Consider the following 27,735-nt stretch of genomic DNA (forward strand, 5'->3'; position numbering starts at 1 on the left):
AGGGGTTGATAAGGGTGAAATGGGAAGAAGAGAAAACAAGATGTAATCTGAAATTTGTTTGGATTTGTCATTGTTTAAATTGACTTAATTCACTGCTTTTATTTGTACACATCATTCCAAATATTGACACATTCACATGAATAAATAGATGATACAGGTATGGGTGGGTGGGTGGACAGAGGGAAGCTTATTTTCATATTTTCTTTCAGCTTGGTGTAAGCTGTTGTGCATGTTTTGATGAACAATGCATATTCTGCTATTGCCTATTTTTTGTTTTGTTTGTATATAATTGCGCTTTTATTTTGAGGCTATGAGTGCATTCCAGCCCACTGACTTCCTTAAAGGGAAGCTCATGCTTTGTGGCTGGTACCAGCTGAAAAAGGCTGAATTGGACCAACTGGCAAAATATTTTTTTATACCTGGTGGGCTTAAGCAGACTAACTTCAGAATTCTATAGTAATAATCTGGCTATAGGCTATATTGAAATTATAGATAGTCCCCAAGTGTTCACTAGTATAAAGGGTCAATACATTAGATTCTGCGGACTGAATCTTTCTGTACAGTGGAGTGCAGTATGCCATTCTTTGGCATGAAGCCCAAACACAAAGGGATCCTTGAAGTTAGGAAATATGGCAGCCTTTGAACCCAATCTGACCAAACAAAAATGACCTGCTACTGGGAAACCCAATTTCCTGTTCTGTTCTGTAATCTCGTAACCTTGAGCTTTCATGCCTTTGGATTCCGAGCTTGTGTCTCATTGAGGTATTTTTGCATCCCTTCTCTGTTAAAAATATTAAATTATCTTATCAGCACGTTCAGCAGCTTGTGGTTTTTGGGCACCATGTCAGGGCCAAAATCTGGTTCGGGCCAAGTTTCTTTGGCCATGAAAACACGAGTGTGACAATAACACATGAAGGGTAGCCTAATATGACACTGCAAGCATGCAGGTGAGGATGATCTCGGTCAATGCTTTAAAAAATTTTTTTTTAAATAATAAAAAAGTGAAACAATTCCTAGTAGACCAGCATGCCAGCCAACACTGGTCTACTATAAATTGTTTCACTTTTTTTTTTTTTTTTTAAATGAATTTTTCCAGTTATGGGTTCTCCCTCTTTTACACTGTAACCCCTTTATCCATAGTGCTGTATGTATTTTTCCTGCTATACTCCTGCAAATGTATAGCTGCTGTGTATACTATAGATCATTGCATATCTTCTGCTGGCCGTACCTTGACTACACCATCTGAATATAATGAAACAAAGCACAGCCTCACAAACACCAAACGCGCAAGTGTTGTTTCCTGCTGTTTTATTTAATATTGAAATGGGATCATGAAATCTAAACTGAAGTCTGATCACAAAGCCTGCATTAACCTGTCAAATGTGGATGCAACTCAAATCTGGCCTGATGTGATTGGATGTTGGAATTCTGATTCGGAAAGTCGCATGAAGTGGCTTTAACCGTAGCCATTGTCGTGTGGCCAAATGACCTTGGACAACAAGTGTGGATATTCAGTAGTCTAAATGACAGTAAAAACCTTTATATCATTGGCATAATAATAATGAATAATTATTCAAAATGAACACACAATTACATGGTCATTACAGTAAATTTCATCCATCATGAACATCATGCTGCTTTTCTATATTGTTTTAAAATATGGGTAGCTATAAGAATAATATACAGGGCTATGCACTGATGTGTCTGAGTCATGTGCCAAACTTTTATTGCCCTGGGTCACTTGCTAATCTCTGGTTTTATTAATCCTTACTTATTGTTGAATGCCTGGTCTATCTTTTTCTCAGCCATGCAGATGAGGTGCTACAGCGCGATAAGCCTTTCTAACTGCCTGCATGCAAATGGAAGGGAAAGTGGCTTTGTATTGCATTTGTATAAAAATGTGGCTCTGTCAGTCTCTCAGTCTTGACATTCAGAAAGGACAGAGCACAGGATGAACTTCTTTGTAACACGCATATGGAAACTCTTCCCATGCTGCCTGGGCTGGACTGTAGACCCTGTAAAGCATTAAGTTCCAGGCCACAGCACAAAGTGGATCACACACAGTAAGAGATGCACTGTAACAGGCAGATGCACATGCAGGTAGATGCTTTGAGTATGTCACAGATAAGCTTGTTTGCCTGCGGTGTCCACGGGACCAAGGTTATTGCATATTGGAGGTGATTATTTTCAGATTGGGTAGTAATGGATACCCAGGCCATAGGAACAATGGTTTGTTTGTAGCAGTATCAGTGCTAGCCAGTTCTCCCTGGCCTATGAGAACACAGCTGCAGGCTGCTGCACACTGGCTCACTGTGTGAGGTGCTGGACTGGGCAGAGCTCATGTCAGGGTGGCGCTGAAGACATGGACGGCTTTCTGTAAACTCAAATTTATATCAAACCAGCGAAACCTGGAATGTACATTTCATCCTCTGTTTTTTCTCTGGGATCACATAGCTTTTTTTGCTGTGTGTGGAACAGTGGCAGAATGGAAAAGAGCATGTTGTCTTGTAAAGTGGGGGAAGAGGGAGGTCACTCATCATATAGAGCACGGCTGCCCAATCTTGGAGATCCAACCATTGTCCTGTAGGTTTTCATTTAAACCATAATTTGGCATGTGATTCTACCAATTACCAGCTCAACAAGACCTATAGCTGTTGAATGAGGTGTGCTTTGTTATGGTTGGAGTGAAACCCTACAGGACGGTAGGTCTGCAGCAACAGGGTTGGGCAGCCCTGCTCTGGTGGTAGTGTGGTGTATGGGGGTAGCAGTAGCAGCCATAGTGATATGATAATATGACATTCACTGTTGGTGAACAGCAGGAACTACGTGTCTCAGGCAGGCTTGGTAGAGTTTGCGGTGTGTGACGACGTGTGAGCCGAACCGCTGTGTGACATTTCCACGCGCCCACCTGCAGCCGATACAGTGCAGGAATGCGTGTTCGCTTGGCATGTCTGCGCATCTCCACACATCCCCCGCCCGTGCTGCAGTCACAGCGCAGGCTGCAGAACGCTGTCACCTTCCTGAGGCCGACCGGCGTGTGGCAAACACAGTGACTAAGGCCATCAGGGCCGCTTGCAGCGAATGCGTCACGCCCCTTGCACATATCCTGCGTGCTCTGGAAAGTGAAAGTACGAAACTGAGATCTCAACGCGCATCATTATGGTTTGTGTGAAAAAAGCCGTTAGTTTCTGTGGTGGCTGTGAGCTGGGTCAAAGTGTTAAGGTGTTGTTGAGTGCTTTTATTGGGGTGTGTGAATGCTTGTCCCACGCTACGCAGACTGGGCAGGCTCTGCTGCTGTGCCTGTCTCCCATCTTTGTTATTATGTTAGCTTTTCTCCCCATCACACAGCACACAAACTCCCCCCCTCATCTTGGGGATGGCCCCCACATAGGTCTGAACCCAGTGTATCCTGCCTGCGGGAGCAGGAGACTGTGGAGCCAGAGAGTCCATCTGCTCTCTGCATCCGTTAGATTCACTGTAAATACTGTTGGTTTGTCATATTTTGTCTACAGGTGTCTGTATCTATATCAGCTCTCTACTGTGTGTGGACTGTTTTGTGTGTATTCTGGCCCTGCAGATGTCTGAATCTGTATGAGCTTAGTGTGTCTGTAGCTGAGCTCTTTAGGGTCTAGCTATATGGCCCACAGGGTCTATTTGGGCTGGTGCTCATTCCTCCCCTGCCCACAGCAGGGCCTCCCTTAGAGAGGCGGAGAATCAGGGCTGCATAGTGTCAGAGAGCACCTAGGATAAATCTCCCTGTTCAGTATTAATAGCCCACTTAAGCCATTTAAAAAGACGAGTAGCCGAAGGGATTTAGCCTGCCACTCAAAGGCTGATCTTAGACGAAGGCCACGTGCTGGTAATAGCTTTAGTGTGATCTCTGAGGCTGAGGTGAGCTCTTTCAGAAGGCACGTTCAGGGTCTCCTCCATTATGTGAATAAAAGTTGAAACGAGGGTCTCTCCCTCCACTTCCGGTTCTCTGTAGATTCTGTTGGCTTTGTAGTCTGTTCTATCCACAGTGTGGTTTGAGGTGGCAGCACTTCAAGTGTAACCAAATGACTTCTTGTACTAATACATTTTTTTAAAGGTACTAGTGTTTTTGTTCAGTCTCACAAAAAATGTGTAATTAATAAATCGTGAACTTCTTGAAATTATTTTGAGTCCATGTCTTTCAGTTATCCCAATTTTGTCTCTCAAATTTAAAAAAGCAACAAAACAACTTTGTAATAAAAAAGCTAATGTTAAGTATTTTTATTGTTTGGTTAACTTTTATTTTGCAAAGAAATCACATTGAGTTTAAAACCTCTTTTTCAGAGCCATATCTAGAAAATAAAACTAGAAGTTTTTGTTTGCACATGGCTCAGTATAAATGTGAAATGGTTCTTTTTTTATTTTAATCCTTTATCAAATAAATACTTCTGTGTTGAGTATCTATAAAATGTGAAGGCTAAATTACAATGCATGGACTAAAGTTGGCCGGTGCTTACCTCTTTTGTTGGAATAAATTGCCAATGCAATCTTCATGTCCTGAAAATCAGATCTTATTTGTGTGGGGCGGTTGAGATAGTGTTTTGGGTAAATGGTGAGAAGAGAAGCTGTGCGTGCTTTAGACTATGTTAATGTTTTAGTTTCAAGGGATATGGGGGACCTGTGGCCTCTGCTGCTCTTCCCTTGTTCAAGCTCACTACAGGCCACTAGTTTCGAAGGATCCCTGCGTGACTGAATCCTGACAAACTGTAAGGATGTAGGCCTATTGGTTTCTAAAAAATGATTTTTTTTTTCAAAGACAAGGAATTGTTGAAAAGGCCAGTTTGATGACAGTGGATTGTAGTTGAGGGACGTATTGAATTGTGCATATTCCAGAATTAGAACATTTTCTGAAAGCTGTTTTAAAGCACTGTGCTGCTATTGTGCTTAGGGCAGTCCTATACTCATCTTCCTCAGCATTAGCAGGTCCCCTCCTGTCTCCTGTCTCCTTATAATGTGTTTTATTTTGTTGCTTCCGAATGGCCTGCCATCTTTATTCTTACAGCTAAAGATTGTTAAAGAAACCTGCAGGGAAGTTGATTGACTTCCTGAGCCTCCTGAGCAGCCTAGCATACACATCCTTTGTACTGTCTAACCTTCCCTCATCTCTACCTCATCCCCCCAACACACAGACACACATCCATACCCCCTCCACAGCTCAGTACCCCACCTCTCTTTGGCCTACCTAGTCCTTACCTCCTTAGGCCCCATCCCAGTTCCATGACCGTCCATTTTGGCTCACCAGTGTGACTGCCCACCCTTTCCTCGGTTCGTCTCCTGGCAGCTCATCCCAGAGTTCCCTGGTGTATGTTCACAGGATGGGCTATTTTTACTCCTGTCACAGATAATCACCTCTCCCTGCCTCTCTCAGGTAGCTGTCCTTCCAACCGGATGGAAAATATGAGCATTGGGTCAGGGACTCTCGCAGTGTTAGTTGTGCATTGTGAGTGTGGAAATGGTGTCAGTGAGACCCTGGTTTGCAGTTTGACCAGGTTAATGTGTTTATGCAAAGTGCGGTAACAAGTGTACACAAACCGCTGGCATCACCACCACTTTGTCACATTCTGTAGCCAAAATTAAATTTGTCTGTGGATATTAGGCTCATTTCACCCCAACATGAACTGTACCCTGTTAAAGGACTGTTGCTCTGACCTTCCCTCCCCAGACTGCTTGTTCAAGCTGTGTCCCATGAACAGATACTCTGCACAGAAACAGTTCTGGAAGGCTGCCAAACCTGGGGGAAGTAACACAACGGACACAGTGCTCCTAAACAAACTACATGTGAGTTCTTTTAATCCAGTTTAATCAATGTTTCTCACCTGCCTCTCCATTAGGATGCCAGAGTCTCCCATTGCATCACAAATCTATTGACTTTACTTGTGATGAAGTTGTATCACCGTAATGATTTTTTGAAATGTATACTATGATGTTAACCTGATGCATTTTGGAAAAGTGCTTGTCAGAATGATGGATTACAGACTTGTCCATTGTGAAATGTGTGAGGATTTCTCTGAAGACTTTTGCCATTCAATTAGGTGTGGAGATTAAGAGAACTCATTAGTTCACTTTGTCAGTGTGTAAGTAATGGAGATCGAAGAGATGACCCGAATGAAATTGTTCACAAACGCGTTTCTTTTCTGACTGCAGCATGCTGCTGATCTGGAGAAGAAGCAGAACGAGTCTGAGAACCGCAAGCTGCTAGGAACGGTGATTCAGTATGGCAACGTCATCCAGGTGCGTGATGTCTTTGCTGTGATGATAAACATGCTTGTCATGCGACAAGCTGCCAGGAAGTGGAGGGACGCTTGGAAGATGTGGCGATGCTCTGACTCAGCTGGCCGTCTGCTCAAAAAACGTGAACCGACTGCGCCGTTCCACCGTGGACGCTAGTCTTACATAGAGCGTGCAGATAGCCACGGACACGTGCTTGCTAGTTTTGATCATCTGGGATATTAGCAATCGGACTGACCCCTTTGGACACAGGATGCCCCAGTTTTTAACCCTGCTGCAGTTAAGTTAACCTTGGTCTCCATCAGTGGTAACTGTGTCTCATCTCTGGCTCCCTCTGCAGTCCCAGTTTAATATCCCAGGTCCCAAGGGTAAAAGAGCAGTAGGTACATAAGTTAGGCTCCTGGAGATTTACTGTATCTAAATCAGTCCTAAATTGTGCCAAATTAGGGTTTAAATGAAAACCTCTAGGACTGTAGATCTCTAGGAACAAGATTGGGAACCAGTGACCTGGATGATGAATTTGTAAGAGAGGCCCCAGGCTGAATACTGCATTGCGGTGTTAAATTTGTGAGGTAGGCCCCATAAAGATGGCTATATCTGGGCGGTACTGTAAGACACTTTAGACAAGTTACTGTGGAGTCACTGTGAGTGTGCAGGGCTGGTCCACCATTGCTTCCCTCACATTTCCTTCCAGCCTGTAGCCTACTGGCCCCTGTGTTTATATCACATGCAGCTCACAAGTTCACTTCTCGTCACCCTGTCACATACTGTGGCCCCAGGCAGAGCTGCTTCCTGAACTACTTAGACCATGTGCACAGTAGTATAAGGACAGAAGAACCACTTACCAGCAGGTTCATTTCATTGTGCATTTAAAGGATTTTGAGACCGCATTGCTGTCCAAAGATTGGTCATCAGGAACAGCATATCCCCAGAAGATGAATGGTTTGTGTTTTCTATGGGGAGGAAGACATTTGTCTGTAATAACCCCACATTGAGTCAATCTCAGGATAGTAACACAGCCCCAGTGGTCACCACCTCTCACTCTGCCACAAATTCATATGGTTCATATGTGACTTTGAGTGCTCCAAGAATTTGGGTAGAATTTATTTACATGGTTTGCATTTTTTAAATAAAAAATGCCAAGCTGTCTGGGGTCATATAAAAATGGTGTATACTGTTTGCGTAGTTTGCGAAGAGCAAGTCCTATTTGTTTCCTAGCTGTCCTGGATCATCAAATATTCCATCAAAAATGTAACGTGCCTTTGAAAATAAAACGCAAAAACAAAACAAAAAAAAACAATTGTACAGTGCAGCATGAGATTCTCAGATGAATATTGCCTATATTTGTATCCTTTGTGTTGATGTGATCTTCTGTGTCTTTCAACTCTGGCTCTGGTCATCAATTTGTCCCTGTTTTTTGGAGTGCTGTTTCCGAACAGATTCTCACAGATTCAACCTGTGTTTCAGCTTTTGCATGTGAAAAGCAATAAGTACCTGACTGTGAACAAGCGTCTCCCGGCCCTGCTGGAGAAGAACGCCATGAGGGTGACACTGGACTCGGCAGGAAATGAGGGCTCTTGGTTCTACATCCAGCCCTTCTACAAACTTCGCTCCATTGGGGACAGTGTAAGTGACACTGGCTGTGTACTAGTAAAGGAGATCTTTGAGACTCTATGTCTACCTTGCATCAAATGACAAGGGTCTGAATACTTTTCCCTTTCGGGTGGGCCAAACTTAGACCGACCTGGTAAAAGAGATTGCACATTAACGCAAACTCTGCCGGCAGTCCAGTGGATCTGTGTGGTAACAGACAAGTTCAGACAAATTCCAGGAAATCGATGAGGGCAGTGACCATGAGAGAGGCATGGTGAACCACAAGTAAGATCATTCTTGTGGCACCCAGAATGGGTTTGTGAATGATGTTTTTTTTTCTGATGTAATGTGTCAGGCAACAAAACAAAAATACATGACTATAAAGTTCCATTTTTAATTTGAAGGCCCTCGGTGAATCAAAATCAAAATTTGTATAGCGCATTTCACAAACAATTGTCACAATACGCTTCACAGGCAACACTGGCCTAAACTACGCAGGAGCAAGCCTAAGGCAACAGTGACTAGTAAAAACTCCCTGTTACAGATAGGAAGAAACCTCGGAAGGAACCAGACTCAAAGGGGGAACCCATCCTCCTCTGGTTGGCTCAGGGTGTACACATCTGACACTCTTAAACATCTGTACACCACAACCTTGCAGCAATGACTGCATTCCCCTGGGCCATAACCGGAGGAATTATTAGTACAGTACATGATATTATATTGTATTATGGCCTCAAGTGTCTAGTAGGTACCTGTAAAAAAACAGGTGATTGGTTTATGGGCTGCAGTCAGTAACCGATTGGGGGAGCTAAAAATGCTTACGCGGTGGGTCTGAGGCATGATGTAATCACCAGGTGAAGACGTGTGGGAGAACATCCTCAGGTTATGTAACCCTAAGACTTAAGGACAGAGATCTCTCTCTCACTGAATGTTCTCATTATCTTCAAGCTCCCAGCGACGGTGTTCACAGCTAAAAACGTTAAATTATTGAACTCTGGGACAGTGCATGTTTTTCAGGAAAAAACAGACTACTTCTTGCTCTTCTGTCCACGTGCGCATAACTGCATAACCTAGTTCAGAGTTAGCATGGTGCAGGCTGGGAAAATGTACTTCAAGGATTTTTCCGTTCAGGAATCCAGTGCTAGGAATCTCTGGCCAACTACTTTTGAAGTCGAGCCCATATCCTTAACCTCCGGTGTTCATAATGATAAGTGAAAGAGCTCTGAATTGTGTTATTCAGTTTGTTCAATTAAAGGGTGCACTGTAAAACCAGTAGCACCAAGGAGAGAGATTTATCTTCATACAAGAAAAAATAAAACCTCTTATTAAAACCAGAATGACTACCGATCACTAGATGGCGATGTCCTAGTGCATTTGACCTTCAAAATTCAATTTAGTCAAGCCCACGTGCCAAACTGTCCTGTTTGCTAGCTCCGGGAACTTCACCTTGATGTGTTCCTCAGCCAGCCTTTCTGTGCTGGACTGCTTTATTTGTAATATTTGCTATGAAGGACGTAATGACATTAGTGTCCTCTTCCTGAAATGGTAAACATCCTTCAGCAGAGTGCACATTATTCTGTGTATTGTTTGTGTGACCCTGGGGCCCATGTGGGCCACTTGTGAGAGAAAGATAGAGAGAGAGTGTGCGTCTGTATGTGCATTCACTTGGACGCACATGTGCGTCTAAGTGGTTGTGTAAGTGCATGATTTTTTTTGCATGCACACTTATCTGTCCATATCTGTGCATGCGTTCGCGGATAATTGCTGTCTACCTCTGTCTGCAGGTGGTGATTGGGGACAAAGTGGTTCTTAACCCTGTGAATGCTGGTCAGCCCCTTCATGCTAGCAGCCATCAGCTGGTGGACAACCCAGGCTGCAACGAGGTGAGTGTGTGCAAGGTTTATGTCCATCGGTATGGTGCCAGGGCTTGGTCCCCAATGAGCTCTGGTGAGGATCTAAAGGCCAAAAACCTTTGTGTTGATGTGTGAGTGAAGAACAGCCACGAGAAAGACATGAGTATATTTACTGTAACATCATTTATATTCTGCGTTGCTTGCTTTTGGCGAAGAAGCAAACTGGGTTTGAAATCATTTCCCATCACATACATTTTTTAATACAGAGGAATGGATGGGTTTTTATACGTAAAATAGTTTAGTTTTCATGTTTAAGTAAAAGTTTTGATGAATGCCGCAGCACAGTTTGTACAAGCAAGTCACAATTCCATGCACATTCTACATGCCCACTGTGCAATCCACAGATCTGAAACCTGCAGAGGTAATTTGATCTGTGATCCTTATGTCTAGTAAGGTGAAGATAACAGTGCTTGTCCTTAAAAATTAATGTAGTCGCATATTACAAATACTTAAACTCTGTTTCCATTCATTCATTTTCCCCTCAGGTGAACTCTGTGAACTGTAACACTAGTTGGAAAATTGTTCTGTTTATGAAATGGAGTGACAACAAGGAAGTCATACTGAAAGGGGTAAGCATTACCTCACTGTATTCCTGGATTCGTACTGTACATCACTGAAGACAAACATTCTGTAATCGAGGAGATAGTGTTTTGTTTTAGCTGCCTTGCTTATCTTGCAGTCATTTACTGCAGAGTGAAACATGCTGTTACGGGTAGCTGTTGATTGTTTGACTCTTGTGAAGCAGTGATTGTGGTCTAATGGCAAGGTTTTCTCTACTCCTGTCCTCAGGGTGATGTAGTACGGCTGTTTCATGCAGAACAGGAGAAATTCCTGACCTGTGATGACCACCGAAAAAAGCAGTATGTCTTCCTTAGGACCACCGGCCGCCAGTCTGCCACTTCTGCCACCAGCAGCAAGGCCTTATGGGAAGTGGAGGTGAGCACACCTTGACAGGAAGAAAGGTTTCTATTTACAGGAAATGTCTGGAGGTAGTTATTAAAGTATTAGGTGTACTAATCCCTGAACCCCTTTTTGTGTTGTGCACCTGGGGTCCAACCCCTGTCATTTAAAAAAATTTCAGTATTATAATTTATTTCTTTTATCAGGTGGTACAACATGACCCCTGCCGGGGCGGGGCTGGCTACTGGAACAGCCTGTTTAGATTCAAACACCTGGCCACTGGACACTATCTGGCTGCAGAGGTGAGTCAGGTGTGTTGTGCATTTTATACACACCACTTCCTGTTGTCTGGTCACCTCAGTCGGTTTGTTATATCAGAATACAAGGGACCTGCAAAATTAACAGATTGCCCTTTGTCATTTATAATGTTCATTCGTTTTTCTTTGTGCATTATTGTATAAATATACATATTTAACTTTAATGTTTAATTGATCGATATGCATTTTACTAACGCATCCACATTGCATTATTATATTGTTTCTATACTTTCTTGTTTGCTCATTCCGTTTCCTTGTAAAGTGGAACACTTGCTTTTCCTTTTCTGGTTATATATGCATTTTTTTTAGCTCGCTGTAATTTGAACTACCTGGCAGGCAGGGCATGTAGAAACATTTTTGTTAGAAAATGACTATTGCCCTGTTTTATTAATTGTAAGAGCTTACACTTGTTCTGCGTTTTATTTGGAGGAAGATGGCGTCTTAGTGTCGTACATGTGTGTATTTTTTCAGGTGAACCCAGATTATGAGGAAGAGTGCCAGGAGTCCCGCTCTTTACTGAATGAATGTGTAAGTAAATGAGTAGGCTTTATGAATGGCTTATGTGTTTAATCCATACAGAGGCCTTATCCTTCTAAATCCCATGCTGGGTCCCATTCTCTTTCCAGGTGGTGGATTTTATCCCCTTTAATTTCCAGGTAAAAACTAATATATGCATTTGTCTGTGCATGTCATTGCATGAAACAAATTCAGTTTGAAACCTAGAGGTAGAAATTCAATTTTCAAACTGTCATTTTAACAGGTGGACTAATGCACCACTAGGTGTCATGATTTAAACACTTATTAATATCATCAGTGTGGTCTGTACAGCATGCTGTACGTGCTCCCATCCATAGATGGCAGTATGTCGCTATAAATAGTATGCATGCCAACTTATATTTTTTTAAATAGGAAAAACACTGAGGCCTCCCGACGTAGTTCTGTTTTTTTTTTTTTAATAACTGGTGAATATGAATAGTGTAGGTGAGTATAGATTACTGTAAATTATGAATTATTATATTATTTAATAACGACAATATATACATGTATGGCCTGTGGTAGAATAGATCTCTGCAAGTCACAGAACTCCATCCAGTTAATCCAGGCCACGAGTCCTGTAATTGTGGTGGGGTTATGAGCTTTTCTTTATGTATATTGATGTACTTACAGTACTTGTATTATATGCATCTTGCAGTTAGGGTTTTTTTTTAAGTCTCTGATTTAGAGAATCTCTGTCAAATAAATGTAAAATACAATACTATAAATTATAATTAATTGTTGACTAAACCCAGTAAATGGCGTTTAAACATGAATAATATGCAGGTAGTGGACATAAGCAGGACAACAGCTACATACATAAAATGTAAACCTATTTATTCCCCATCTTCTCACAGACTAATAGTTCATATGTACTGTATATTAATACTTTAGTGGAGTCATGTAATGTTGTTTACTACTTAAAAAGTGACTGCAGCTCTGTTTGTCATTGCTCAGGGCACAGATCATTTTAAGATCCATATCATCTTCATGGTCCCATCACTAAACCCCCTCATGAATGGAGTTTCCTTCATCTCATGCCCTTCAGTCTCACTCGAGCTGGTCACTATGGTTGCGAAAGTTGATGTTGCAGGAGTTGCTAAGATTTTTCAGTCTTTCATGTACTGAAAGGCCCCAAACTGTTTCCCCCCCCTAAACAGCTGGACTCTGAACATGAAGCCCTACGTGCCCGTCTACGTACCCCCCAGGAAAAGGCCATGTGCACTCTGATATCTGTTCCTGATGGCAACGACATCTCTTCCATCTTCGAGTTGGACCCTACCACTCTGAGAGTGGGGGACTCCCTGGTGCCCAGGTACAGACCAGTACCTCCCTGCCCACCCCCCCCCCCCCCCGCCCCCACCAACTCTGCACATTTAATATGACAACGTGACACTTAATAATGCCGTGTATCGCAAGAACAGTGTTGGATGTGACTGGATGCTTCGATGGGAATATGGTATGATATCAGATTTGGCAATTACTCTGAGACTACAGTCCTCACTCTTTGGAAAGTAACTATAAATACATAAATGCACTCATAGGCTACTTAGTTGTAATCACTTGTCCGAGGTTGCTACGGGAAACACAAGGTTAGTTTTGGCCAATGCATCATCACTTGTCCTTTTGAAACTGTGAGTCAGTTGCGGTCACGGTCACATTTATTGGCAGAATTCCCTGAAACCCTAAACCGTTGTTGATCCGGATGGTACGATGGGTTTACCCCTCTTGGCAGTATACAGAGGTAGTTCATTGGAGGGTAGGGCCCTGAATGGAAATGGCCATCCCCGTGCCCTTGTTGTGAAAAGCAGACGGTACTATATTGTTCACGGTTGGCTGTGACATGTTTACAGCAGACCTGTTCTTTTCAGGGTGCTTAGGTCACTCAGCTGCCCTACTCTATGACGCCTGTCTTCATTGCCAAGAGCCTTGTGCCGTTGTTCTCAAAATAGTTGCCAGCATCAGACTGTAATCATAACCCAGGAACCTCCTCTATAAATGAGGGACAACAAGTAAATGCAAAACAAAGGCTGCTACACATATGTGGTTTATCCATGGTTAAGCAAAAAACCCAGCTTGGGCTATCATATTTGAGTTATATTAATTTGAAACTTGAATATTCCTTTAAGAGGAAATACATTTTTTAATAGTTAAAATTAAAGTTTGAATATACCATTTTCTTTATCATATATGTGCTCTGGAAATCTACAATGTGTTTCAAGACAATATCTCTTTCTTCTGAATGATCTTTTCTTTTGCTGGTGCATAGCCAATCAGGTTTAGAATTTTTTAGAAGATACCGAAGCAGAGTAATGTTATGCCGCAGGAGCTGATGATGTATGGAAAGCAATGGCCACTGCCAATAGACCAGAATCCTCTTGTGTGGTTGAAAACTATTTCTCAGTTCGTGCAGAATTACCCGAACATTCCAAGCTCTTCAAGCAGAGCATGTTTCTTCCTCAGCAGCTATGCTTTTATGGAAAACATTCAGCACTTGTCTGTGCCGAATTGTCTTTTGCTTTGCCAAATAATCTCTAAAAGGTGATGCTAGTACAGGCTGCCAGAAACAGAAATGGGGTTTATGGGGCTTAGACATTATGCTGCTTGTATTGCAAGAACTTGATCTTTGCAAAATAGTAAATTAGGACTCTATAACCCATCTGATGGCCAGCAGACATTACTGCATTTGCTAGAGCCAGCCTTCATTTAACTGGAAGTGTGGTGTTTTGACTGTTGTAATATTGTATTTGTATATCTGTAATGGGAGGAGGCCAACATTAGCTACTCAGCTACTTTTGTTTAATTTAAAATTGTGTGTGCCATCAGAGCTTAGTCCTGTGTTTTGGCTTTGTGGTGTTTCATGTGTTGGGCCAACGCTTGTGAGGCAAGCATTTTTCCACTTAACTGGGTGTGGTTGGAGAATGGGGAAGTGGGGGAGGGTGGTGTTCTGTGGCTCCAAATGAACCACTCATACTGCCAAGTAAATTTGTGTCAGGAAAGTCCCTTGTCTGTTTACACCAGTAAAACATAGTGACCACAGGTCACAGCGTCTGACGCACAAGAAATCATTAGATTCCAACGATTCCCAGATGTTGCATAAGAACCTGCCACCTAAGCACACGTGCACATACTCATGTGTGCGCCCACACACACACACGCGCGCACGCGCGCACACACACTCACGCACGCCCACACACATACACACACACACACACGCACGCGCGTACACACACACACACACACACACACACACACACATTTTCCATAATGGCCTGTGCACATTCAAAGGGTTGCTACTAAGACCTAAGATAATCCCCATACATTTTCTATGTGAAGAATTAGACACCTGTATTTCCTATAATAATAATAATCCAACTGTATGCATGTTCTCAAAAAGGTAATTTTAGTTAGGTACATTTTTGGACACATTTAGGGGCATTATTCACAGTGTCACAGGAGTGTCTTTTGTGATTCAGATTGAAAGAGGCAGGTTTCTTAGTATGTGTTTGAGTGTGATTTAATGTAACCTGTGAACTGAAGGGAAGGCAGTGCACAATAAGTATTCGAATCAGCCTCAAGCATTGCTGGCACACAAGTTTTTATTATTTTTTTCCCCTCCGTGTGTCAGTAAGAATGACGGCCTCACGTGAGAGGGGGTGTGTCTTTGAATAGCACACATAACTCCGCTCAACCGCTTGTGCGCAAGCAGGAGATCAGATAAGGTGAGCACCTCCCATGGGCGTCGAGAAAAGGCATCGCGTGATGTTGTCGTGCATCTGCTTGTTTTATTTGGCACTCGACCATCTAACCTGAAATAACCCCTGGGCCTCATTGGCTGGGCTTTAACTGTGGGCAGGCTCAGGAGCACACAAAGGTAAGCCTGTTAGGCTAACGGTCGATTTCGCAACAGAGTCCCATGCAGCCGGAGAATACAGCCAGTGTCCTGTGACTGCTGCTCATGCAGGGAGCTATACACACAAGGGGCGGGGTGGTGTGAGGTGGAGGAAGTGACAAGAAGTCATTTTGTTTACATTTGCAGGTGAAGCAAACAGTCTTGTCAGCTTGTTTTAAGTTCTCCATCACTCCTTTTTTTCCCTTGGAAAATAAATTTGGGAGGCTCAAAGAAAATAAACAAGATGAACAGATGACTTCTTGACTGATCTAGCAAAACATCCATTAAGTTGTGGTGTCTTTTTTCATGAATATTTCTCAGAAGCAGAACATGTGTTCCCTTGATTGATGCTGTCGGTTTGTGTGTGTGTGCGAGAATAATTGCATTGACGATCTTCTGCTAATGCCTTTTTGCGTGTTTCTTACCAAAGACATCTAAAGTAATTGATTGAAAAGAAGATGAGGTTTGCACACCTGGCAAATGTAAAAAATGCAAAAAAATAATTACAAAAAACAAGCAAAAAAAAAAAAACACAGGTGCTTGGAGAAAATAGTAAATACATAAAATGTTATGGTCTTGCACACTGTATCTTGCACAAACTATTATTAAATAATGCAAGTGTTTTTGAAACAATGACACCAAGGAAGGATAGATTCTGAAATGTTTGTGTTATTTAATAAGAGTTCGTGCTAGATACAGTGTGGAGGAGTATACCTTTTTATGATCTTACTAACATTCAGATAAAATTATGAATACCAAAATTGGTTGTGGAAATGTTTGTGAGCACAACTAACAATCAAATCTGATCATACCCATGTTTCATGAATGAAGCCCATTGTGTTCAGCAGAACCTTTTCCATCAGATGGATCATGTGTTATACTGTTTATTATCATCTGTTGGCTTCACTTTAATGTGCGTTTCCCACATTGGACTGTGACATAAGTCCTTTTCAAATAAAATTTCAATGGTCCTGGCAGTAAAGGCCTTGGATTATTGCTAAACTGTGGGAGGTGCTGGGGAAAGCATCTCCTTTTAAGGCAGGCCTGAAAGGACACTCTCTCTAAAACACTGTTACTGTCATCAACCAGGGTTAAACCTTGACAAGGAGCCCACATGATCACACTTTAATCCCATCTAGTAATGCTCTTTATCTGTTCACATTAGCCAAAGTGTTTGATGGAATATCCATGCCAGATCTGTTGAAGACTGGCCTTTCATTGATTGATCCTCTTTTTTTTCCACAAATAAAATTTTTTTGAATGTTCACTGTCTTTGGCATCCAGCTGATGAGCCCTAGTTTCCTTGTCTCCGCAAGCCAGATCCATGGACAAAAGAATGCAGTCCATTTACAATAGAATGGGGATGCACCAAAGTTCTTTTGATCAGATACACCCTGATCCGAAATGCATATTCGGAGACAGTCCTTTGAAGTGTTGCATGTTTTTCTGACTCAGGAGCTCCTATGTGAGGCTCAGACACTTGTGCACGAACACATGGGTCCACAGCACCAACAATCCCATAGACAAAGAGGAGGAGAAGCCTGTGATGTTACGGGTGAGTTAAGGGCCTCATCTCACTCCGTACTCCCACCTCTTTCCCCCCGCCACATTTATCCAATCTTTCAGGTGATTTGAGTGTTGTTCTATGATGTTCTAGCTTCATTGTTGTTTTGCTTTATTAAAGATTGGCACATCTGCAGTCAAGGAAGATAAAGAGGCCTTTGCCATCGTGCCAGTCCCGCCTGCGGAAGTGAGAGACTTGGACTTTGCCAACGACGCCAGCAAAGTATTGCAATCCATTGCAAGCAAACTGGAGAAGGGCACCATAACTCAGAATGAGCGGAGGTGTGAGCCCTGTGCTGCTGTGTCCAGCGTTGTGTTTTAGTTTTATGGAGCCAAATTCATCTGGATGGAGTGATGAACCAGTTATGATTCTGAATTCTGGTGTATTTGCGTGTTTACTTATTTGACCCTTGGTTGAATCTTCGGTTGTCTGCACCTCTCTGTTCTTAGGTTTGTCACCAAGCTTCTGGAGGATCTGGTCTTCTTTGTGGTGGACATTCCCAACAGCGGGCAGGATGTCCTGGAGATCATGGTTAACAAGCCCAACCGGGAGAGGCAGAAGCTGATGAGGGAGCAGAACATCCTAAAACAAGTGAGTCCCCCATTGCCTTGGCATACCTGAAGCCTGCACATGCTTGGCATGCAACTCCTAACGCTTACGCATTCTCTCTGCTCTTGACCTCATGCCAACAGATTTTCAAGCTGCTGCAGGCGCCCTTCACAGACAGTGGCGATGGCCCCATGTTGCGATTGGAGGAGCTTGGTGACCAACGCCACGCCCCCTTTAGGCATATCTGCCGCCTGTGCTACCGGGTCCTGCGACACTCCCAGCAAGACTATAGGAAGAACCAGGTGGGGCATCAGAATGTGGGGAATGAGAACTACAAGTTTGGGTGTCCTAACTTCTTTGGAAAAATGCCTGCTAAAATGGCCTAAATTGTCATAATAATCCTATTCTGTAAACCAGGCATGGATTATTTTAAAATCTGTAATTTACAAAATATGGGAGCATAATCAAAGCATCCTTAAAAGTGAATTTTCTTTTTGCCTTTGTCTTGTGGAATAGGGGAGACTGGGGTTGTTTGGCACACTTTTTACTCTTTGCCATGTTTCTGTGGCATGATTCATATTATAATATTCTAACCAGCAGCAAATAAACAGTTAAGGTCTCAGCTTAAATAAATATGTATTAATGCCCACAAATGTTTTCTAAAATTAAGTGACTAATGATTAAGTTCATGCCCTAATACGGGGGTTGGTTGTCACAGTGTTAAAATGTTATAGGTACAAAGAATGAAGCTACCAAAAGAAACCACGTTTGACATTTAATTCAAGTAAGAACCAAAAAACATGAATGTTCAATGGAATTCATGTAAATATAATAAATGAAATATACAATGGAAATGCATATAATATAAAAATAACTGTGGTTGGTTGGCACAGCTATTTTTTGGATTGTGCCAGCCAGCTGTGGTGTTGGTGTGTTTAATATACTGTATGTATAATTCGTTTAGTGTGAAGGCCATTTTTTTTAACTTTTGATACAACAATCCTGAAATGTTTGCTTCACAAAGAGTACTTTTTTTTTTTAACATGATACGTGACTGCAGTTCAAGAAAACATTTTGATGTTATATTTTCGTGCCTGTGATCTACAAAGGACCGGAAAATAGCTGTGTTCCAGCCAACCCCTGTGCTAAGCAGCCCCGATCTCCCCTACCAGGGAGTTTTTTGTTTGTGTGCTGGTTTGTTTGTTTTACAGCTTTCGTTTAGATCAGTGTCACGTTGTGTTAAGGTGAATGTAACCATACGCTGGGACTGTTACCATGTGGAACAGCAGTGCCTTGTAGTTTTCTGATCTGACTTTATTAGCAAAATCCTATTAGGACAAGGTTTGGTAACTTAATTACAGTTAATAATGAAATGCTCGTGCGCTAATATATTGGTTATGGCTGAAGATGAATAGAATGCTTCCTCATGCTCATTTACGTTTAACATCATTTTGCGTTATTGGGCATATTGCGGTTTTCTTCAGAATCCTAAAGATTACGTGCTTATGACTTACAGGGGAATTCCACTGCAAAATGACTTTAACCTCATTCAGAAGATTAAGGCGTAAAGTCTGTTTTTGTAGCTAGCCAAAGCAATCTCTGCACAGAAATATCGGCAGCAAATTTGGTTGAGGTATATGTCAAAGGCGTATACCCCTACTATTTCTCTTTTTTGAAAAACTGAAATGGGCGGGTAATTTAGTATGAAGATACCCATCCGACCTCCCATACTAGGAGAAGGAGGGGTTGACAGACGGTCACTCGGTCTATTCAATAGTCTTGCCCAAATGTTCTCCTCAAAATCATCTGAGCAAAAGTGCCTGCTAATTTCTTGCACATTCTTTAGCTGTGCCTCAGGTGTATCTGGAGAATATTTAGTGTTCCCAATTGCAGCCAGCCATTGTTTTCTCTCACCATCATTTTGTGGTAGCCAGTAAAAATGAATCCCTTCCTTTGCCAACGTTAAACCCTTCCTATTTGCCACACTGCAGCAAAGCAGCTTTTTTTCAGTCAAACTTAAGCATAAAAGTAAACTGAACACCATAAACCTTGATTTTTCTTTCTTTTGTGGCTAACATGCGAACAAGTGGACCAACGGCTTCCAATTCCAGACCAACTAGTAACGCCCAGCTCTTCCATTTATATTTTGATGTGGAAACCTGTAACTGCTGTTGTCTGGCGCTCGTCCATAGACTAAGTGGCCACTCTGTTGTAGTCCGTAGTAAAACAGGTACCTAGAGCATGTACAGTAATTTGTAATTTGGGGCTATATCGCTGCACTACCGATAGAGATTCTTCGGAGAGCTCATTTTAATCAGGAGGACACCTGCTGTTCTACAAATAAAAGAAAAAACCTGGATGGAGTTCCCCTTTTAAAACAGAAGGCCAGACCCATGGGTGACCTTGCAGATTTGACCCTTGCCCTCTGACTTCTTCAGGAGTACATCGCCAAGCAGTTCCGCTTCATGCAGAAACAGATTGGGTATGACGTGCTGGCCGAGGACACCATCACTGCCCTGCTGCACAACAACCGCAAGCTCCTGGAAAAGCACATCACGGCCGCCGAGATCGACACCTTCGTCAGCCTCGTGAGGAAGAACCGGGAGCCGAGGTGAGATGCAGCGAAGTCATTTAACTACTCCCGGCGAAAAAAATATTATTAGAACACTTCAGCTCTTATGCGTGCAGTAATCTGCTTCGGTCTGATCTACTGTGGAATGTATAACTGCACAGACGTATGCCTGTACACCTACAGACATGAGAGGTGCGCTTGTCTGAAGAGCATGGCAATAGAAAATCACGGTTGTTGTGACCGCTGGCACACAGGAATCAGGGGTCATGTCTGGCGCTGTCGGTAACCTGAGCAACGTGGTGGATTTTGGGCTGGGGAGCGAAGGAACGCCTCCAGTCTGGCAGGCTGGAATTTGGGGGCAGTGAGCCACCAGACCAGACAAATAACGTGTTTTTCAAAGGCGCAATGCTGCATGGTCAAGCAGCTTGACCAAATGCTGCCTGAACACAGGCGTTTCTAACCTTGCTAGTCAGAATGCAGGCTAGTCTGAATGCAGAATGTTTATCATTGCATTAGGTAAAGAGGTTTAAAGCAGCTGTCCCCCAAGGACTGCCGTACTTGGCTCTATTACTAAAAGCACACATTAGTCACCAGTCGTATATTTTTAGTCGGTGCCACAGGCAAGGCCAAAGCTCAGACGTGCTTCTAGCCTAGTCTATGCTCATTCTTTCACTGAGGGAGCCAGACGCGGCTACGTTTGACCCATATTCCCATGTATGGCTCATGGGATGTGTCCTGTTCTTTCATGCCTTCCCCACAGGTTCTTGGACTACCTGTCGGACCTGTGCGTGTCCATGAACAAGTCCATTCCTGTAACCCAGGAGCTCATTTGCAATGCGGTTCTGGACCCAGCCAACAGTGACATCCTCATTGAGACCAAGTGAGAGCTCCCATCTGCCGCCGCAGCCTTATGGGATTCTGGGTGCTGTAGTGAGTCATCCTCTGAGGGATCTTGGGTAATCCAGGCAGAGAGGAAGGTGGGGTGCTGTCTGTGGTCTTACTGGATGAGAATTTTTGTATTATCCATTAACACTGCGATTTTTGCCGCTGAAGTTGTCATACTACAGGTTGTTTCACTCAATTCAACTAAACAAAACTGCCTCTAATTGGTTGTTTACCCCAAGCACTACAATTAACAAAAGTAATTGCATGCTCTTAAAACATATTGTTCAAACACCTTCATTTTAAGTCATATTATCAGAAGAAAATACCACTCAGATTGAATAAATGTGTTAAAATAGAAGGTGCTATAATTTGTAACACGTTCCATGAAGAAGAAATGCTTTATGCAACTTTTAAGATGTTTAAATGAAAAAACTGTAAAAAAATGTTTTGCTTCATTATGAGTACATTTTCATAAAAACTAATTGGAGAACATATGAATATCCATTTGAGCTTAGCTCATATTCATGATTGAGCTGAGCTCAGCTAAGCTCAAAATAAATCTATTCAAGATTTCACTCTTAATCTGCATATCAGTGTTTAGCATGAGCGCTATCATAAAACAAATCATGCTTTTCCTGTTATGACGCAAGCGATTTATAAAAGAACAGTGTAATCGGATATAAACATAATGCTGTCGCAATAGCAATCAAGTCTTTTTAAAATAGCAACTTGACACGGTTGGATGTTTGTCATGGTTTAGAGATTACCTGCTCTGCAGACCTCATAAATAAAAAGTCTCACATAAATAATGGCTAAAACAACACAAACACAAGCTCTGTTAAACACAACTCTGCTGATGTGAAGGAAATGTTTCAAAGTGAAATGCATAATATCATTCATTAAATTAAAGCCTTGAGTGGTCTTCATCAATTCAGTAGGTGACTGAGAGTGATGAAGAAGCAAGGCTGATAGATGCTTTTATTTGTGTGACATGTTCCATGCCCCTCCTCTGTGATGTTAGGCTCGTGTTGTCGCGGTTTGAGATTGAGGCGGTTGTGAATGGAGAGAGCCCTGTGGAGTCTCAGGAGGATGAAGAGGAGGTATGGCTCTTCTGGAAGGACAACAGCAAGGAGATCCGCAGCAAGAGCGTTCGAGAGCTGGCCCAGGATGCCAAGGAGGGCCAGAAAGAGGACCAGGAGGTGGTCAGCTACTACAGGTTAATGGCAGGAGCTTTTGTTATGGTACCACGTAAAGTAGTTTTGTGCATTCATCCTGATTAAGCTTGAGTATATAGCTACTCTGGCTTACTCTGTTGGGTGTGTATTTATTATAGTTCAGAGCTTTGGGAGTATGGTTGATTTGGGTATGTACAGTAGCTACTCTGCTTAATTTTTAGTATTTTTAGTTATTGCATTACCTACCTGACCCTTACTTTCATATTTTTGAGCATACTCGACTTTGCGCCTGGAATACTGATGTTATTGCATGACTTGACCTTGCTGTGTATATGGTGTGTGTGTTGCCCCCCCTATATTTATTAGTATGATCTGAGAAAAGATTATGCTAATAATTATAGAGATGAAATCTGTTTTCCATACGTGGTCCAATCAGGTACCAGCTGAACCTGTTCGCTCGCATGTGCCTGGACCGGCAGTACCTGGCCATCAACAAGATCTCTGGCCAGCTGGACGTGGACCTGATCCTGCGCTGCATGTCCGATGAAGACCTGCCCTATGACCTGCGTGCCTCATTCTGTCGCATGATGCTGCACATGCATGTGGACCGCGACCCCCAGGAGCAGGTTACACCCGTCAAATACGCCCGGCTCTGGTCCGAGATCCCCTCCAAAATTGCCATCGATGAGTGAGTCATTGGGATTTAGCAGTGCTTCCTTGATTTTAATCGAATGATAGAATTCTTTCTGTCGCCCTTGCAGTAGTCTGAAGATGATGTAATGCTCATGTAAACAGTCTCAGTGTCTGTGTTTTCACATACCTTTGGCTCTTCATTAAAGTGGGAACAAAGAGGGTGTACAATGCTGTTTTTCTAATGGCCACAGCTATGACAACAATGGAGCTACCAGGGACGAGATCAAGGAGCGCTTTGCCCAGACAATGGAGTTTGTGGAGAACTATTTGAGAGACGTGGTCAGTCAGAACATCCCCTTTTCTGACCAGGAGAAAAATAAACTCACATATGAGGTTGGTTCTCCTTGAAACGGCTTGGGCTGTGACAGATTTAACGAGGTGTAACAAACCAAAATTATCCCTTAATTCTACCTTTTCTTTTGACACGTTTTAAGGTTGTGAATTTAGCCCGAAACCTTATTTATTTTGGCTTTTATAACTTCAACGACTTGCTGAGGCTGACTAAGATCCTGCTGGCTATTCTTGACTGTGTTCATGTCAGCACCATCTTCCCCATGAACAAAATGGAGAAGGGAGATGAGACCAAAGGTAAGCAAGTGTGAAAGCGCATCTCTGATGCATGAATGGTCTCATTCTGATATGATGAGATGATAGTCAGTAGCGATTGGCCCAGTAGCGTTAATAATATGTAATTGGTGAAGTTAATATATGAGTATTTGTGCATTATTCAATCAGGATGAAACGCTTGGTTAGTACTGTGAACGATGTTTGAGTTCAGTTTGCATAAGCTGTGTGATTGGCTCAGTGTGGGGAATGATATACAAATGGCCCAATCAGGATGAGACCTATTTGTGCAGTTTGATTCAGCTGTTTGCATCTGATGTCTGCAGGAAGTAATGTCATGAGGTCCATCCATGGAGTGGGTGAGCTGATGACACAGGTAGTCCTGAGGGGAGGCGGCTTCCTCCCCTCAACCCCCACCAACCCGCCAGATGGAGACGTGGTCAAGGCACAGGTGGAGCCAGAGAAGGAAGACATTCTGGTGATGGACACCAAGTTGAAGATCATTGAAATACTGCAGGTAACAGACCTATACCGCACATCTCTGCTACCCAACACCTTTGCCACGAGCTTTCTAATCAGGACTTCTGAAATTCAGTTTTTTGGAGCCATGGCAAGTTTGGGGGGAAAAAAATTCCTAAAAGCTGTGTGTATGAACACCTGGTTGCTCAAACCTAAAATTGACCTATTGGGAATTTATACTTCAAAAAAATCTAATGGCAATGAACCATTGTTCCATTTTATCTCTTCTATTGTTTAGTAAATACCCACTCACAAAACATCCTGGCTGCTTGTATACCCATGGTCTCAACTTGAATCGATTGCTTACAGGATTGTCTGTGAACAGAAAGGCAGCAGGCACACGTGTGGTTTGGGAGGCCTTGCTGTAAAGCCCCTCTGCCCCTGTCTTGCAGTTCATTCTTAACGTGCGGCTGGACTACCGGATCTCCTGTCTGCTCTGCATCTTCAAGCGGGAATTTGACGAGAGCAGCTCCCAGATGGACCTGACGTCAGGGGGCAGTCAGGATGGGCCCAAGATCATGCCTGGTGAGAAAGATTGAACTAGGTGGCATAAATCAGGTCCTAGCCTATTTACCTTTGCTCACCTAAGAGCACTTAATTTGTCACCAAAAGCAATGAACCTAGCATTACAATACAAGGGTTGATGGTTGGATTTAACCCCATCCCCCACCCAACTGCACCCCTCCCCACCATCTTTCAGCTGTAACTAGTGTCGCTGTCAATGCACATATTGAAATCGTGATCAAGGTCAGAATCAGGGCACCCCTTGCAAAACAATGCCATTGTATAGTGTGCTACAGTATGTGGTTTATTTAATGATTGCTTGCAAAAAATCTAGTATGTTTCCTGATGACACCGTTTTTAAGAATGCTGTGTTTCCTGTTCCTTTAGGAGCACTTGATTTTGAGAACATCGAAGAACAAGCAGAAGGGATATTTGGTGGAAGGTAAAGAGTTTCATGCAAAGCCATAAAGCCAGATGGTGTGTTTGTGTGTGTGTGTGTGTGTGTATGTATATGTATTAATTACAATGCTGAATGTTACATAATCTGAAGCACAAATCAGTTGGAATGCAACAACACATTGACACACGCAGATGTTTAAATGTGTGATGGATGCTGTGATGATTGAAGAAATGTGATGTCCTGAATACAGTAAGTGACACAAAGATATAACTGTCAAACACATGATGTCACTGCTCCTGGAGAACAGAGTTCCAGTGTCTCTACTAGGATCACAGCTGGTGTTTACGTGTCAGTGGCGAAGAGGCTCTTTAAATTTTAAGTGATTAATCTTCAATTTCCTTGTGAATGATTTGGAATTTGATTAACTAATGCACTTAAAGATGAACACCTCTTCATTTTTCCCCAGTGAGGAGAACACGCCCCTGGACTTGGATGACCATGGAGGGAGAACGTTCCTAAGGGTTCTGCTCCACCTGACTATGCATGACTACCCTCCCCTGGTGTCTGGGGCACTGCATCTGCTTTTCAGGCACTTCAGCCAGAGGCAGGAGGTGCTGCTGGCCTTCAAGCAGGTATTATATAGCACAGCACTGGTCCATTTGGTTTTCTTTTCGGTCCACCATCGTACCCTGTGGCGCAGCTCCAGTGCAAATTGCAGTCTAATTCCAAAATGTTTCGCATTGTTGATGAAACCGTGACCCCCCTCATTCCAGGTTCAGCTCCTGGTGACCAGCCAGGATGTGGACAACTACAAGCAGATAAAGTCAGACCTGGACCAGCTGCGCTCCATCGTGGAGAAGTCGGAGCTGTGGGTGTACAAGCGGCAGGGGCCAGATGAGGCCTTGGATGCGGGGGATGGGCCTGCAGGTGAATCCGATCACAAGAAAAAGGTGGGGCTCCTGCACGTTATCGTGATTTACTGTGAGTCCAAAATCTGCTTTAGGAGCTAAAGACCTTTTCTGGTTATTTTTTTTCTTTCTAGGGAGACTCGAGTTCCGGTGGCTCAGAAAAGAAGAAGCCAGAAAGCACCAGTAGTTACAACTACAGAGTGGTGAAGGAGGTGCTTTTTCTCTCCTGTCTTTGATCACTGTGTACCTTCGCCTGAGTATCTCATATCAGTGACAAATGCACACTTTGCACATTGAGCAGATCTATGCTCTTATCCAGAGTGACTTACACAGTTTACATTCAGTATGCACCACCGGGGAATTGAACCTCATAGTTATGATCTCAGTTCCCTAAACTTTATCATACACTGTCGCCATTATAAAGAGAACTTGCACTATTTAGGCCCTTCTTCAGTCTAACTGCAGGGAGCCTCGTTAAGAGTTAAGCCACAATTTAGTTTAGTGAGTTAAGCTCAATTTTTCATTCCATAACAGTAGGTCAAATTAATCAGTCAAACGTAAGGCATCAAATGCATTTTCCAGTTATATATATATATATATATATATGATGCCTTGTTTATTGTATTAGCTCACATATAGTGAATTAAGCCTCATCCTATAATTCATATTGGTCAGATTTGTCATAATCTGAGGTGAGGCCTGATTATGCCTAAGGACTCTGGTGGAAACGGTCTGTCTGCCCTCTGATGTGTTCAGATCCTGCTGAGGCTCAGTAAGCTGTGTGTCCAGGAGGGGTCCTCAGGGAAGAAGAGCAGGAAGCAGCAGCAGAGGCTCCTGAGGAACATGGGGGCCCATGCCGTGATTCTGGAGCTGCTGCAGATCCCCTACGAGAAGGTGCCCAATCATTCTTAGAATATCCTTACCTTACCTTCAAAGCTCCTCCCCAAAGGGACAGGATGTCACAGAAACTCTTTGGAGTAATTTTGTCTACCAGTTGAATCACACAATGAACTTGACACAGCCCATTTACATCCTGCTTGTGCCCTCGTGTGTGTGTGTGTGTGTGTGTGTGTGTGTGCGTGTCCTGTAGGGGGAGGATGTCCGGATGCAGGAGATCATGAAGCTGGCCCATGAGTTCCTGCAGAACTTCTGTGCAGGGAACCAGCAGAACCAGGCACTGCTCCACAAACACCTCAGCCTCTTCCTCAACCCAGGGGTGAGTAGAGGCTCTGTGAGAGAGTTTAGGAAACTTTCCAGGTTCAGCTGGGAATGTCAGCACATTTCACTTCCTGCACTTTCATGAGCTATTTTAGTATTGCATTTAGGACCTTTATAGAATAGACTTAGTCATCCTCTGTAAGGGAAATATCAAAGCTGATATTTATTTTTAAATAAAGATTATTGTATTTACTTATTTCATAGAATTCCTTCTCATTTTATCCCTTAAATTCACGTCTGTCCCATATGTGGAGCGGGATTGGTCGCACGATTGGTCGCTATAGCAGTGTCCTTCTGTGGATCTGACCCTCTAACATCCAGAGCCTAGCGCTTTGATCTTTACTCAGCCGTGCTCTGCTTCCCTCCCTGTAGATTCTGGAGGCCATCACCATGCAGCACATTTTCATGAACAACTTCCAGCTGTGCAGCGAGATCAACGAGCATGTGGTGCAGCATTTTGTGCACTGCATCGAGACTCACGGCCGCAACGTCCAGTACCTCAAGTTCCTGCAGACCATCGTCAAGGCGGAGAACAAGTTCATCAAAAAGTGCCAGGACATCGTCATGGCTGAGGTGATGTGCTACAGTATCGCCCTGTCTTTCCTGCTGCTTCCTGTGTCTGTGGACGTGTGTGCATGCATGTGTGGCTCTTTGTGTAAATGTTTTTGTTTTATTTGGCACTCCTATTTATGTTTTCATTCGGATGTACAGTAATAAGTGATTGTGCACCACTTGCAGGCACTTCGGCAAAATTTGCAGCAAGTCAGTTTTATTCTG

The 27,735-nt window shown here is 43.0% G+C and overlaps 1 protein-coding gene across 14 annotated transcripts in view; it reads left to right on the top strand.

Annotated features, from left to right (window-relative positions):
- itpr1b (inositol 1,4,5-trisphosphate receptor, type 1b) overlaps window positions 1–27,735 on the top strand; it is a 103,846-nt gene that overhangs the window by 11,542 nt on the left and 64,569 nt on the right. For 6 of the 14 annotated variants that reach the window (XM_035388771.1, XM_035388775.1, XM_035388765.1 and 3 more), the window contains exons 4-32: window positions 5,693–5,808; window positions 6,175–6,261; window positions 7,726–7,884; window positions 9,636–9,734; window positions 10,250–10,333; window positions 10,554–10,700; window positions 10,871–10,975; window positions 11,453–11,509; window positions 11,608–11,637; window positions 12,676–12,830; window positions 16,863–16,962; window positions 17,092–17,252; window positions 17,421–17,562; window positions 17,664–17,822; window positions 19,959–20,131; window positions 20,853–20,972; window positions 21,999–22,193; window positions 22,589–22,840; window positions 23,037–23,178; window positions 23,280–23,433; window positions 23,736–23,926; window positions 24,321–24,453; window positions 24,820–24,874; window positions 25,299–25,464; window positions 25,606–25,782; window positions 25,875–25,952; window positions 26,497–26,634; window positions 26,831–26,956; window positions 27,331–27,531. In XM_035388771.1, the coding sequence (XP_035244662.1) occupies window positions 5,693–5,808; window positions 6,175–6,261; window positions 7,726–7,884; window positions 9,636–9,734; window positions 10,250–10,333; window positions 10,554–10,700; window positions 10,871–10,975; window positions 11,453–11,509; window positions 11,608–11,637; window positions 12,676–12,830; window positions 16,863–16,962; window positions 17,092–17,252; window positions 17,421–17,562; window positions 17,664–17,822; window positions 19,959–20,131; window positions 20,853–20,972; window positions 21,999–22,193; window positions 22,589–22,840; window positions 23,037–23,178; window positions 23,280–23,433; window positions 23,736–23,926; window positions 24,321–24,453; window positions 24,820–24,874; window positions 25,299–25,464; window positions 25,606–25,782; window positions 25,875–25,952; window positions 26,497–26,634; window positions 26,831–26,956; window positions 27,331–27,531 (3,902 nt within the window). The remainder of the gene's footprint in view (window positions 1–5,692; window positions 5,809–6,174; window positions 6,262–7,725; window positions 7,885–9,635; window positions 9,735–10,249; window positions 10,334–10,553; window positions 10,701–10,870; window positions 10,976–11,452; window positions 11,510–11,607; window positions 11,638–12,675; window positions 12,831–16,862; window positions 16,963–17,091; window positions 17,253–17,420; window positions 17,563–17,663; window positions 17,823–19,958; window positions 20,132–20,852; window positions 20,973–21,998; window positions 22,194–22,588; window positions 22,841–23,036; window positions 23,179–23,279; window positions 23,434–23,735; window positions 23,927–24,320; window positions 24,454–24,819; window positions 24,875–25,298; window positions 25,465–25,605; window positions 25,783–25,874; window positions 25,953–26,496; window positions 26,635–26,830; window positions 26,957–27,330; window positions 27,532–27,735) is intronic. The other 8 variants (XM_035388777.1, XM_035388779.1, XM_035388767.1 and 5 more) reach the window with 3 other exon arrangements.

Source organism: Anguilla anguilla, chromosome 13, assembly GCF_013347855.1.
Source record: "Anguilla anguilla isolate fAngAng1 chromosome 13, fAngAng1.pri, whole genome shotgun sequence".
Taxonomy (NCBI): Eukaryota; Metazoa; Chordata; class Actinopteri; order Anguilliformes; family Anguillidae; genus Anguilla; species Anguilla anguilla.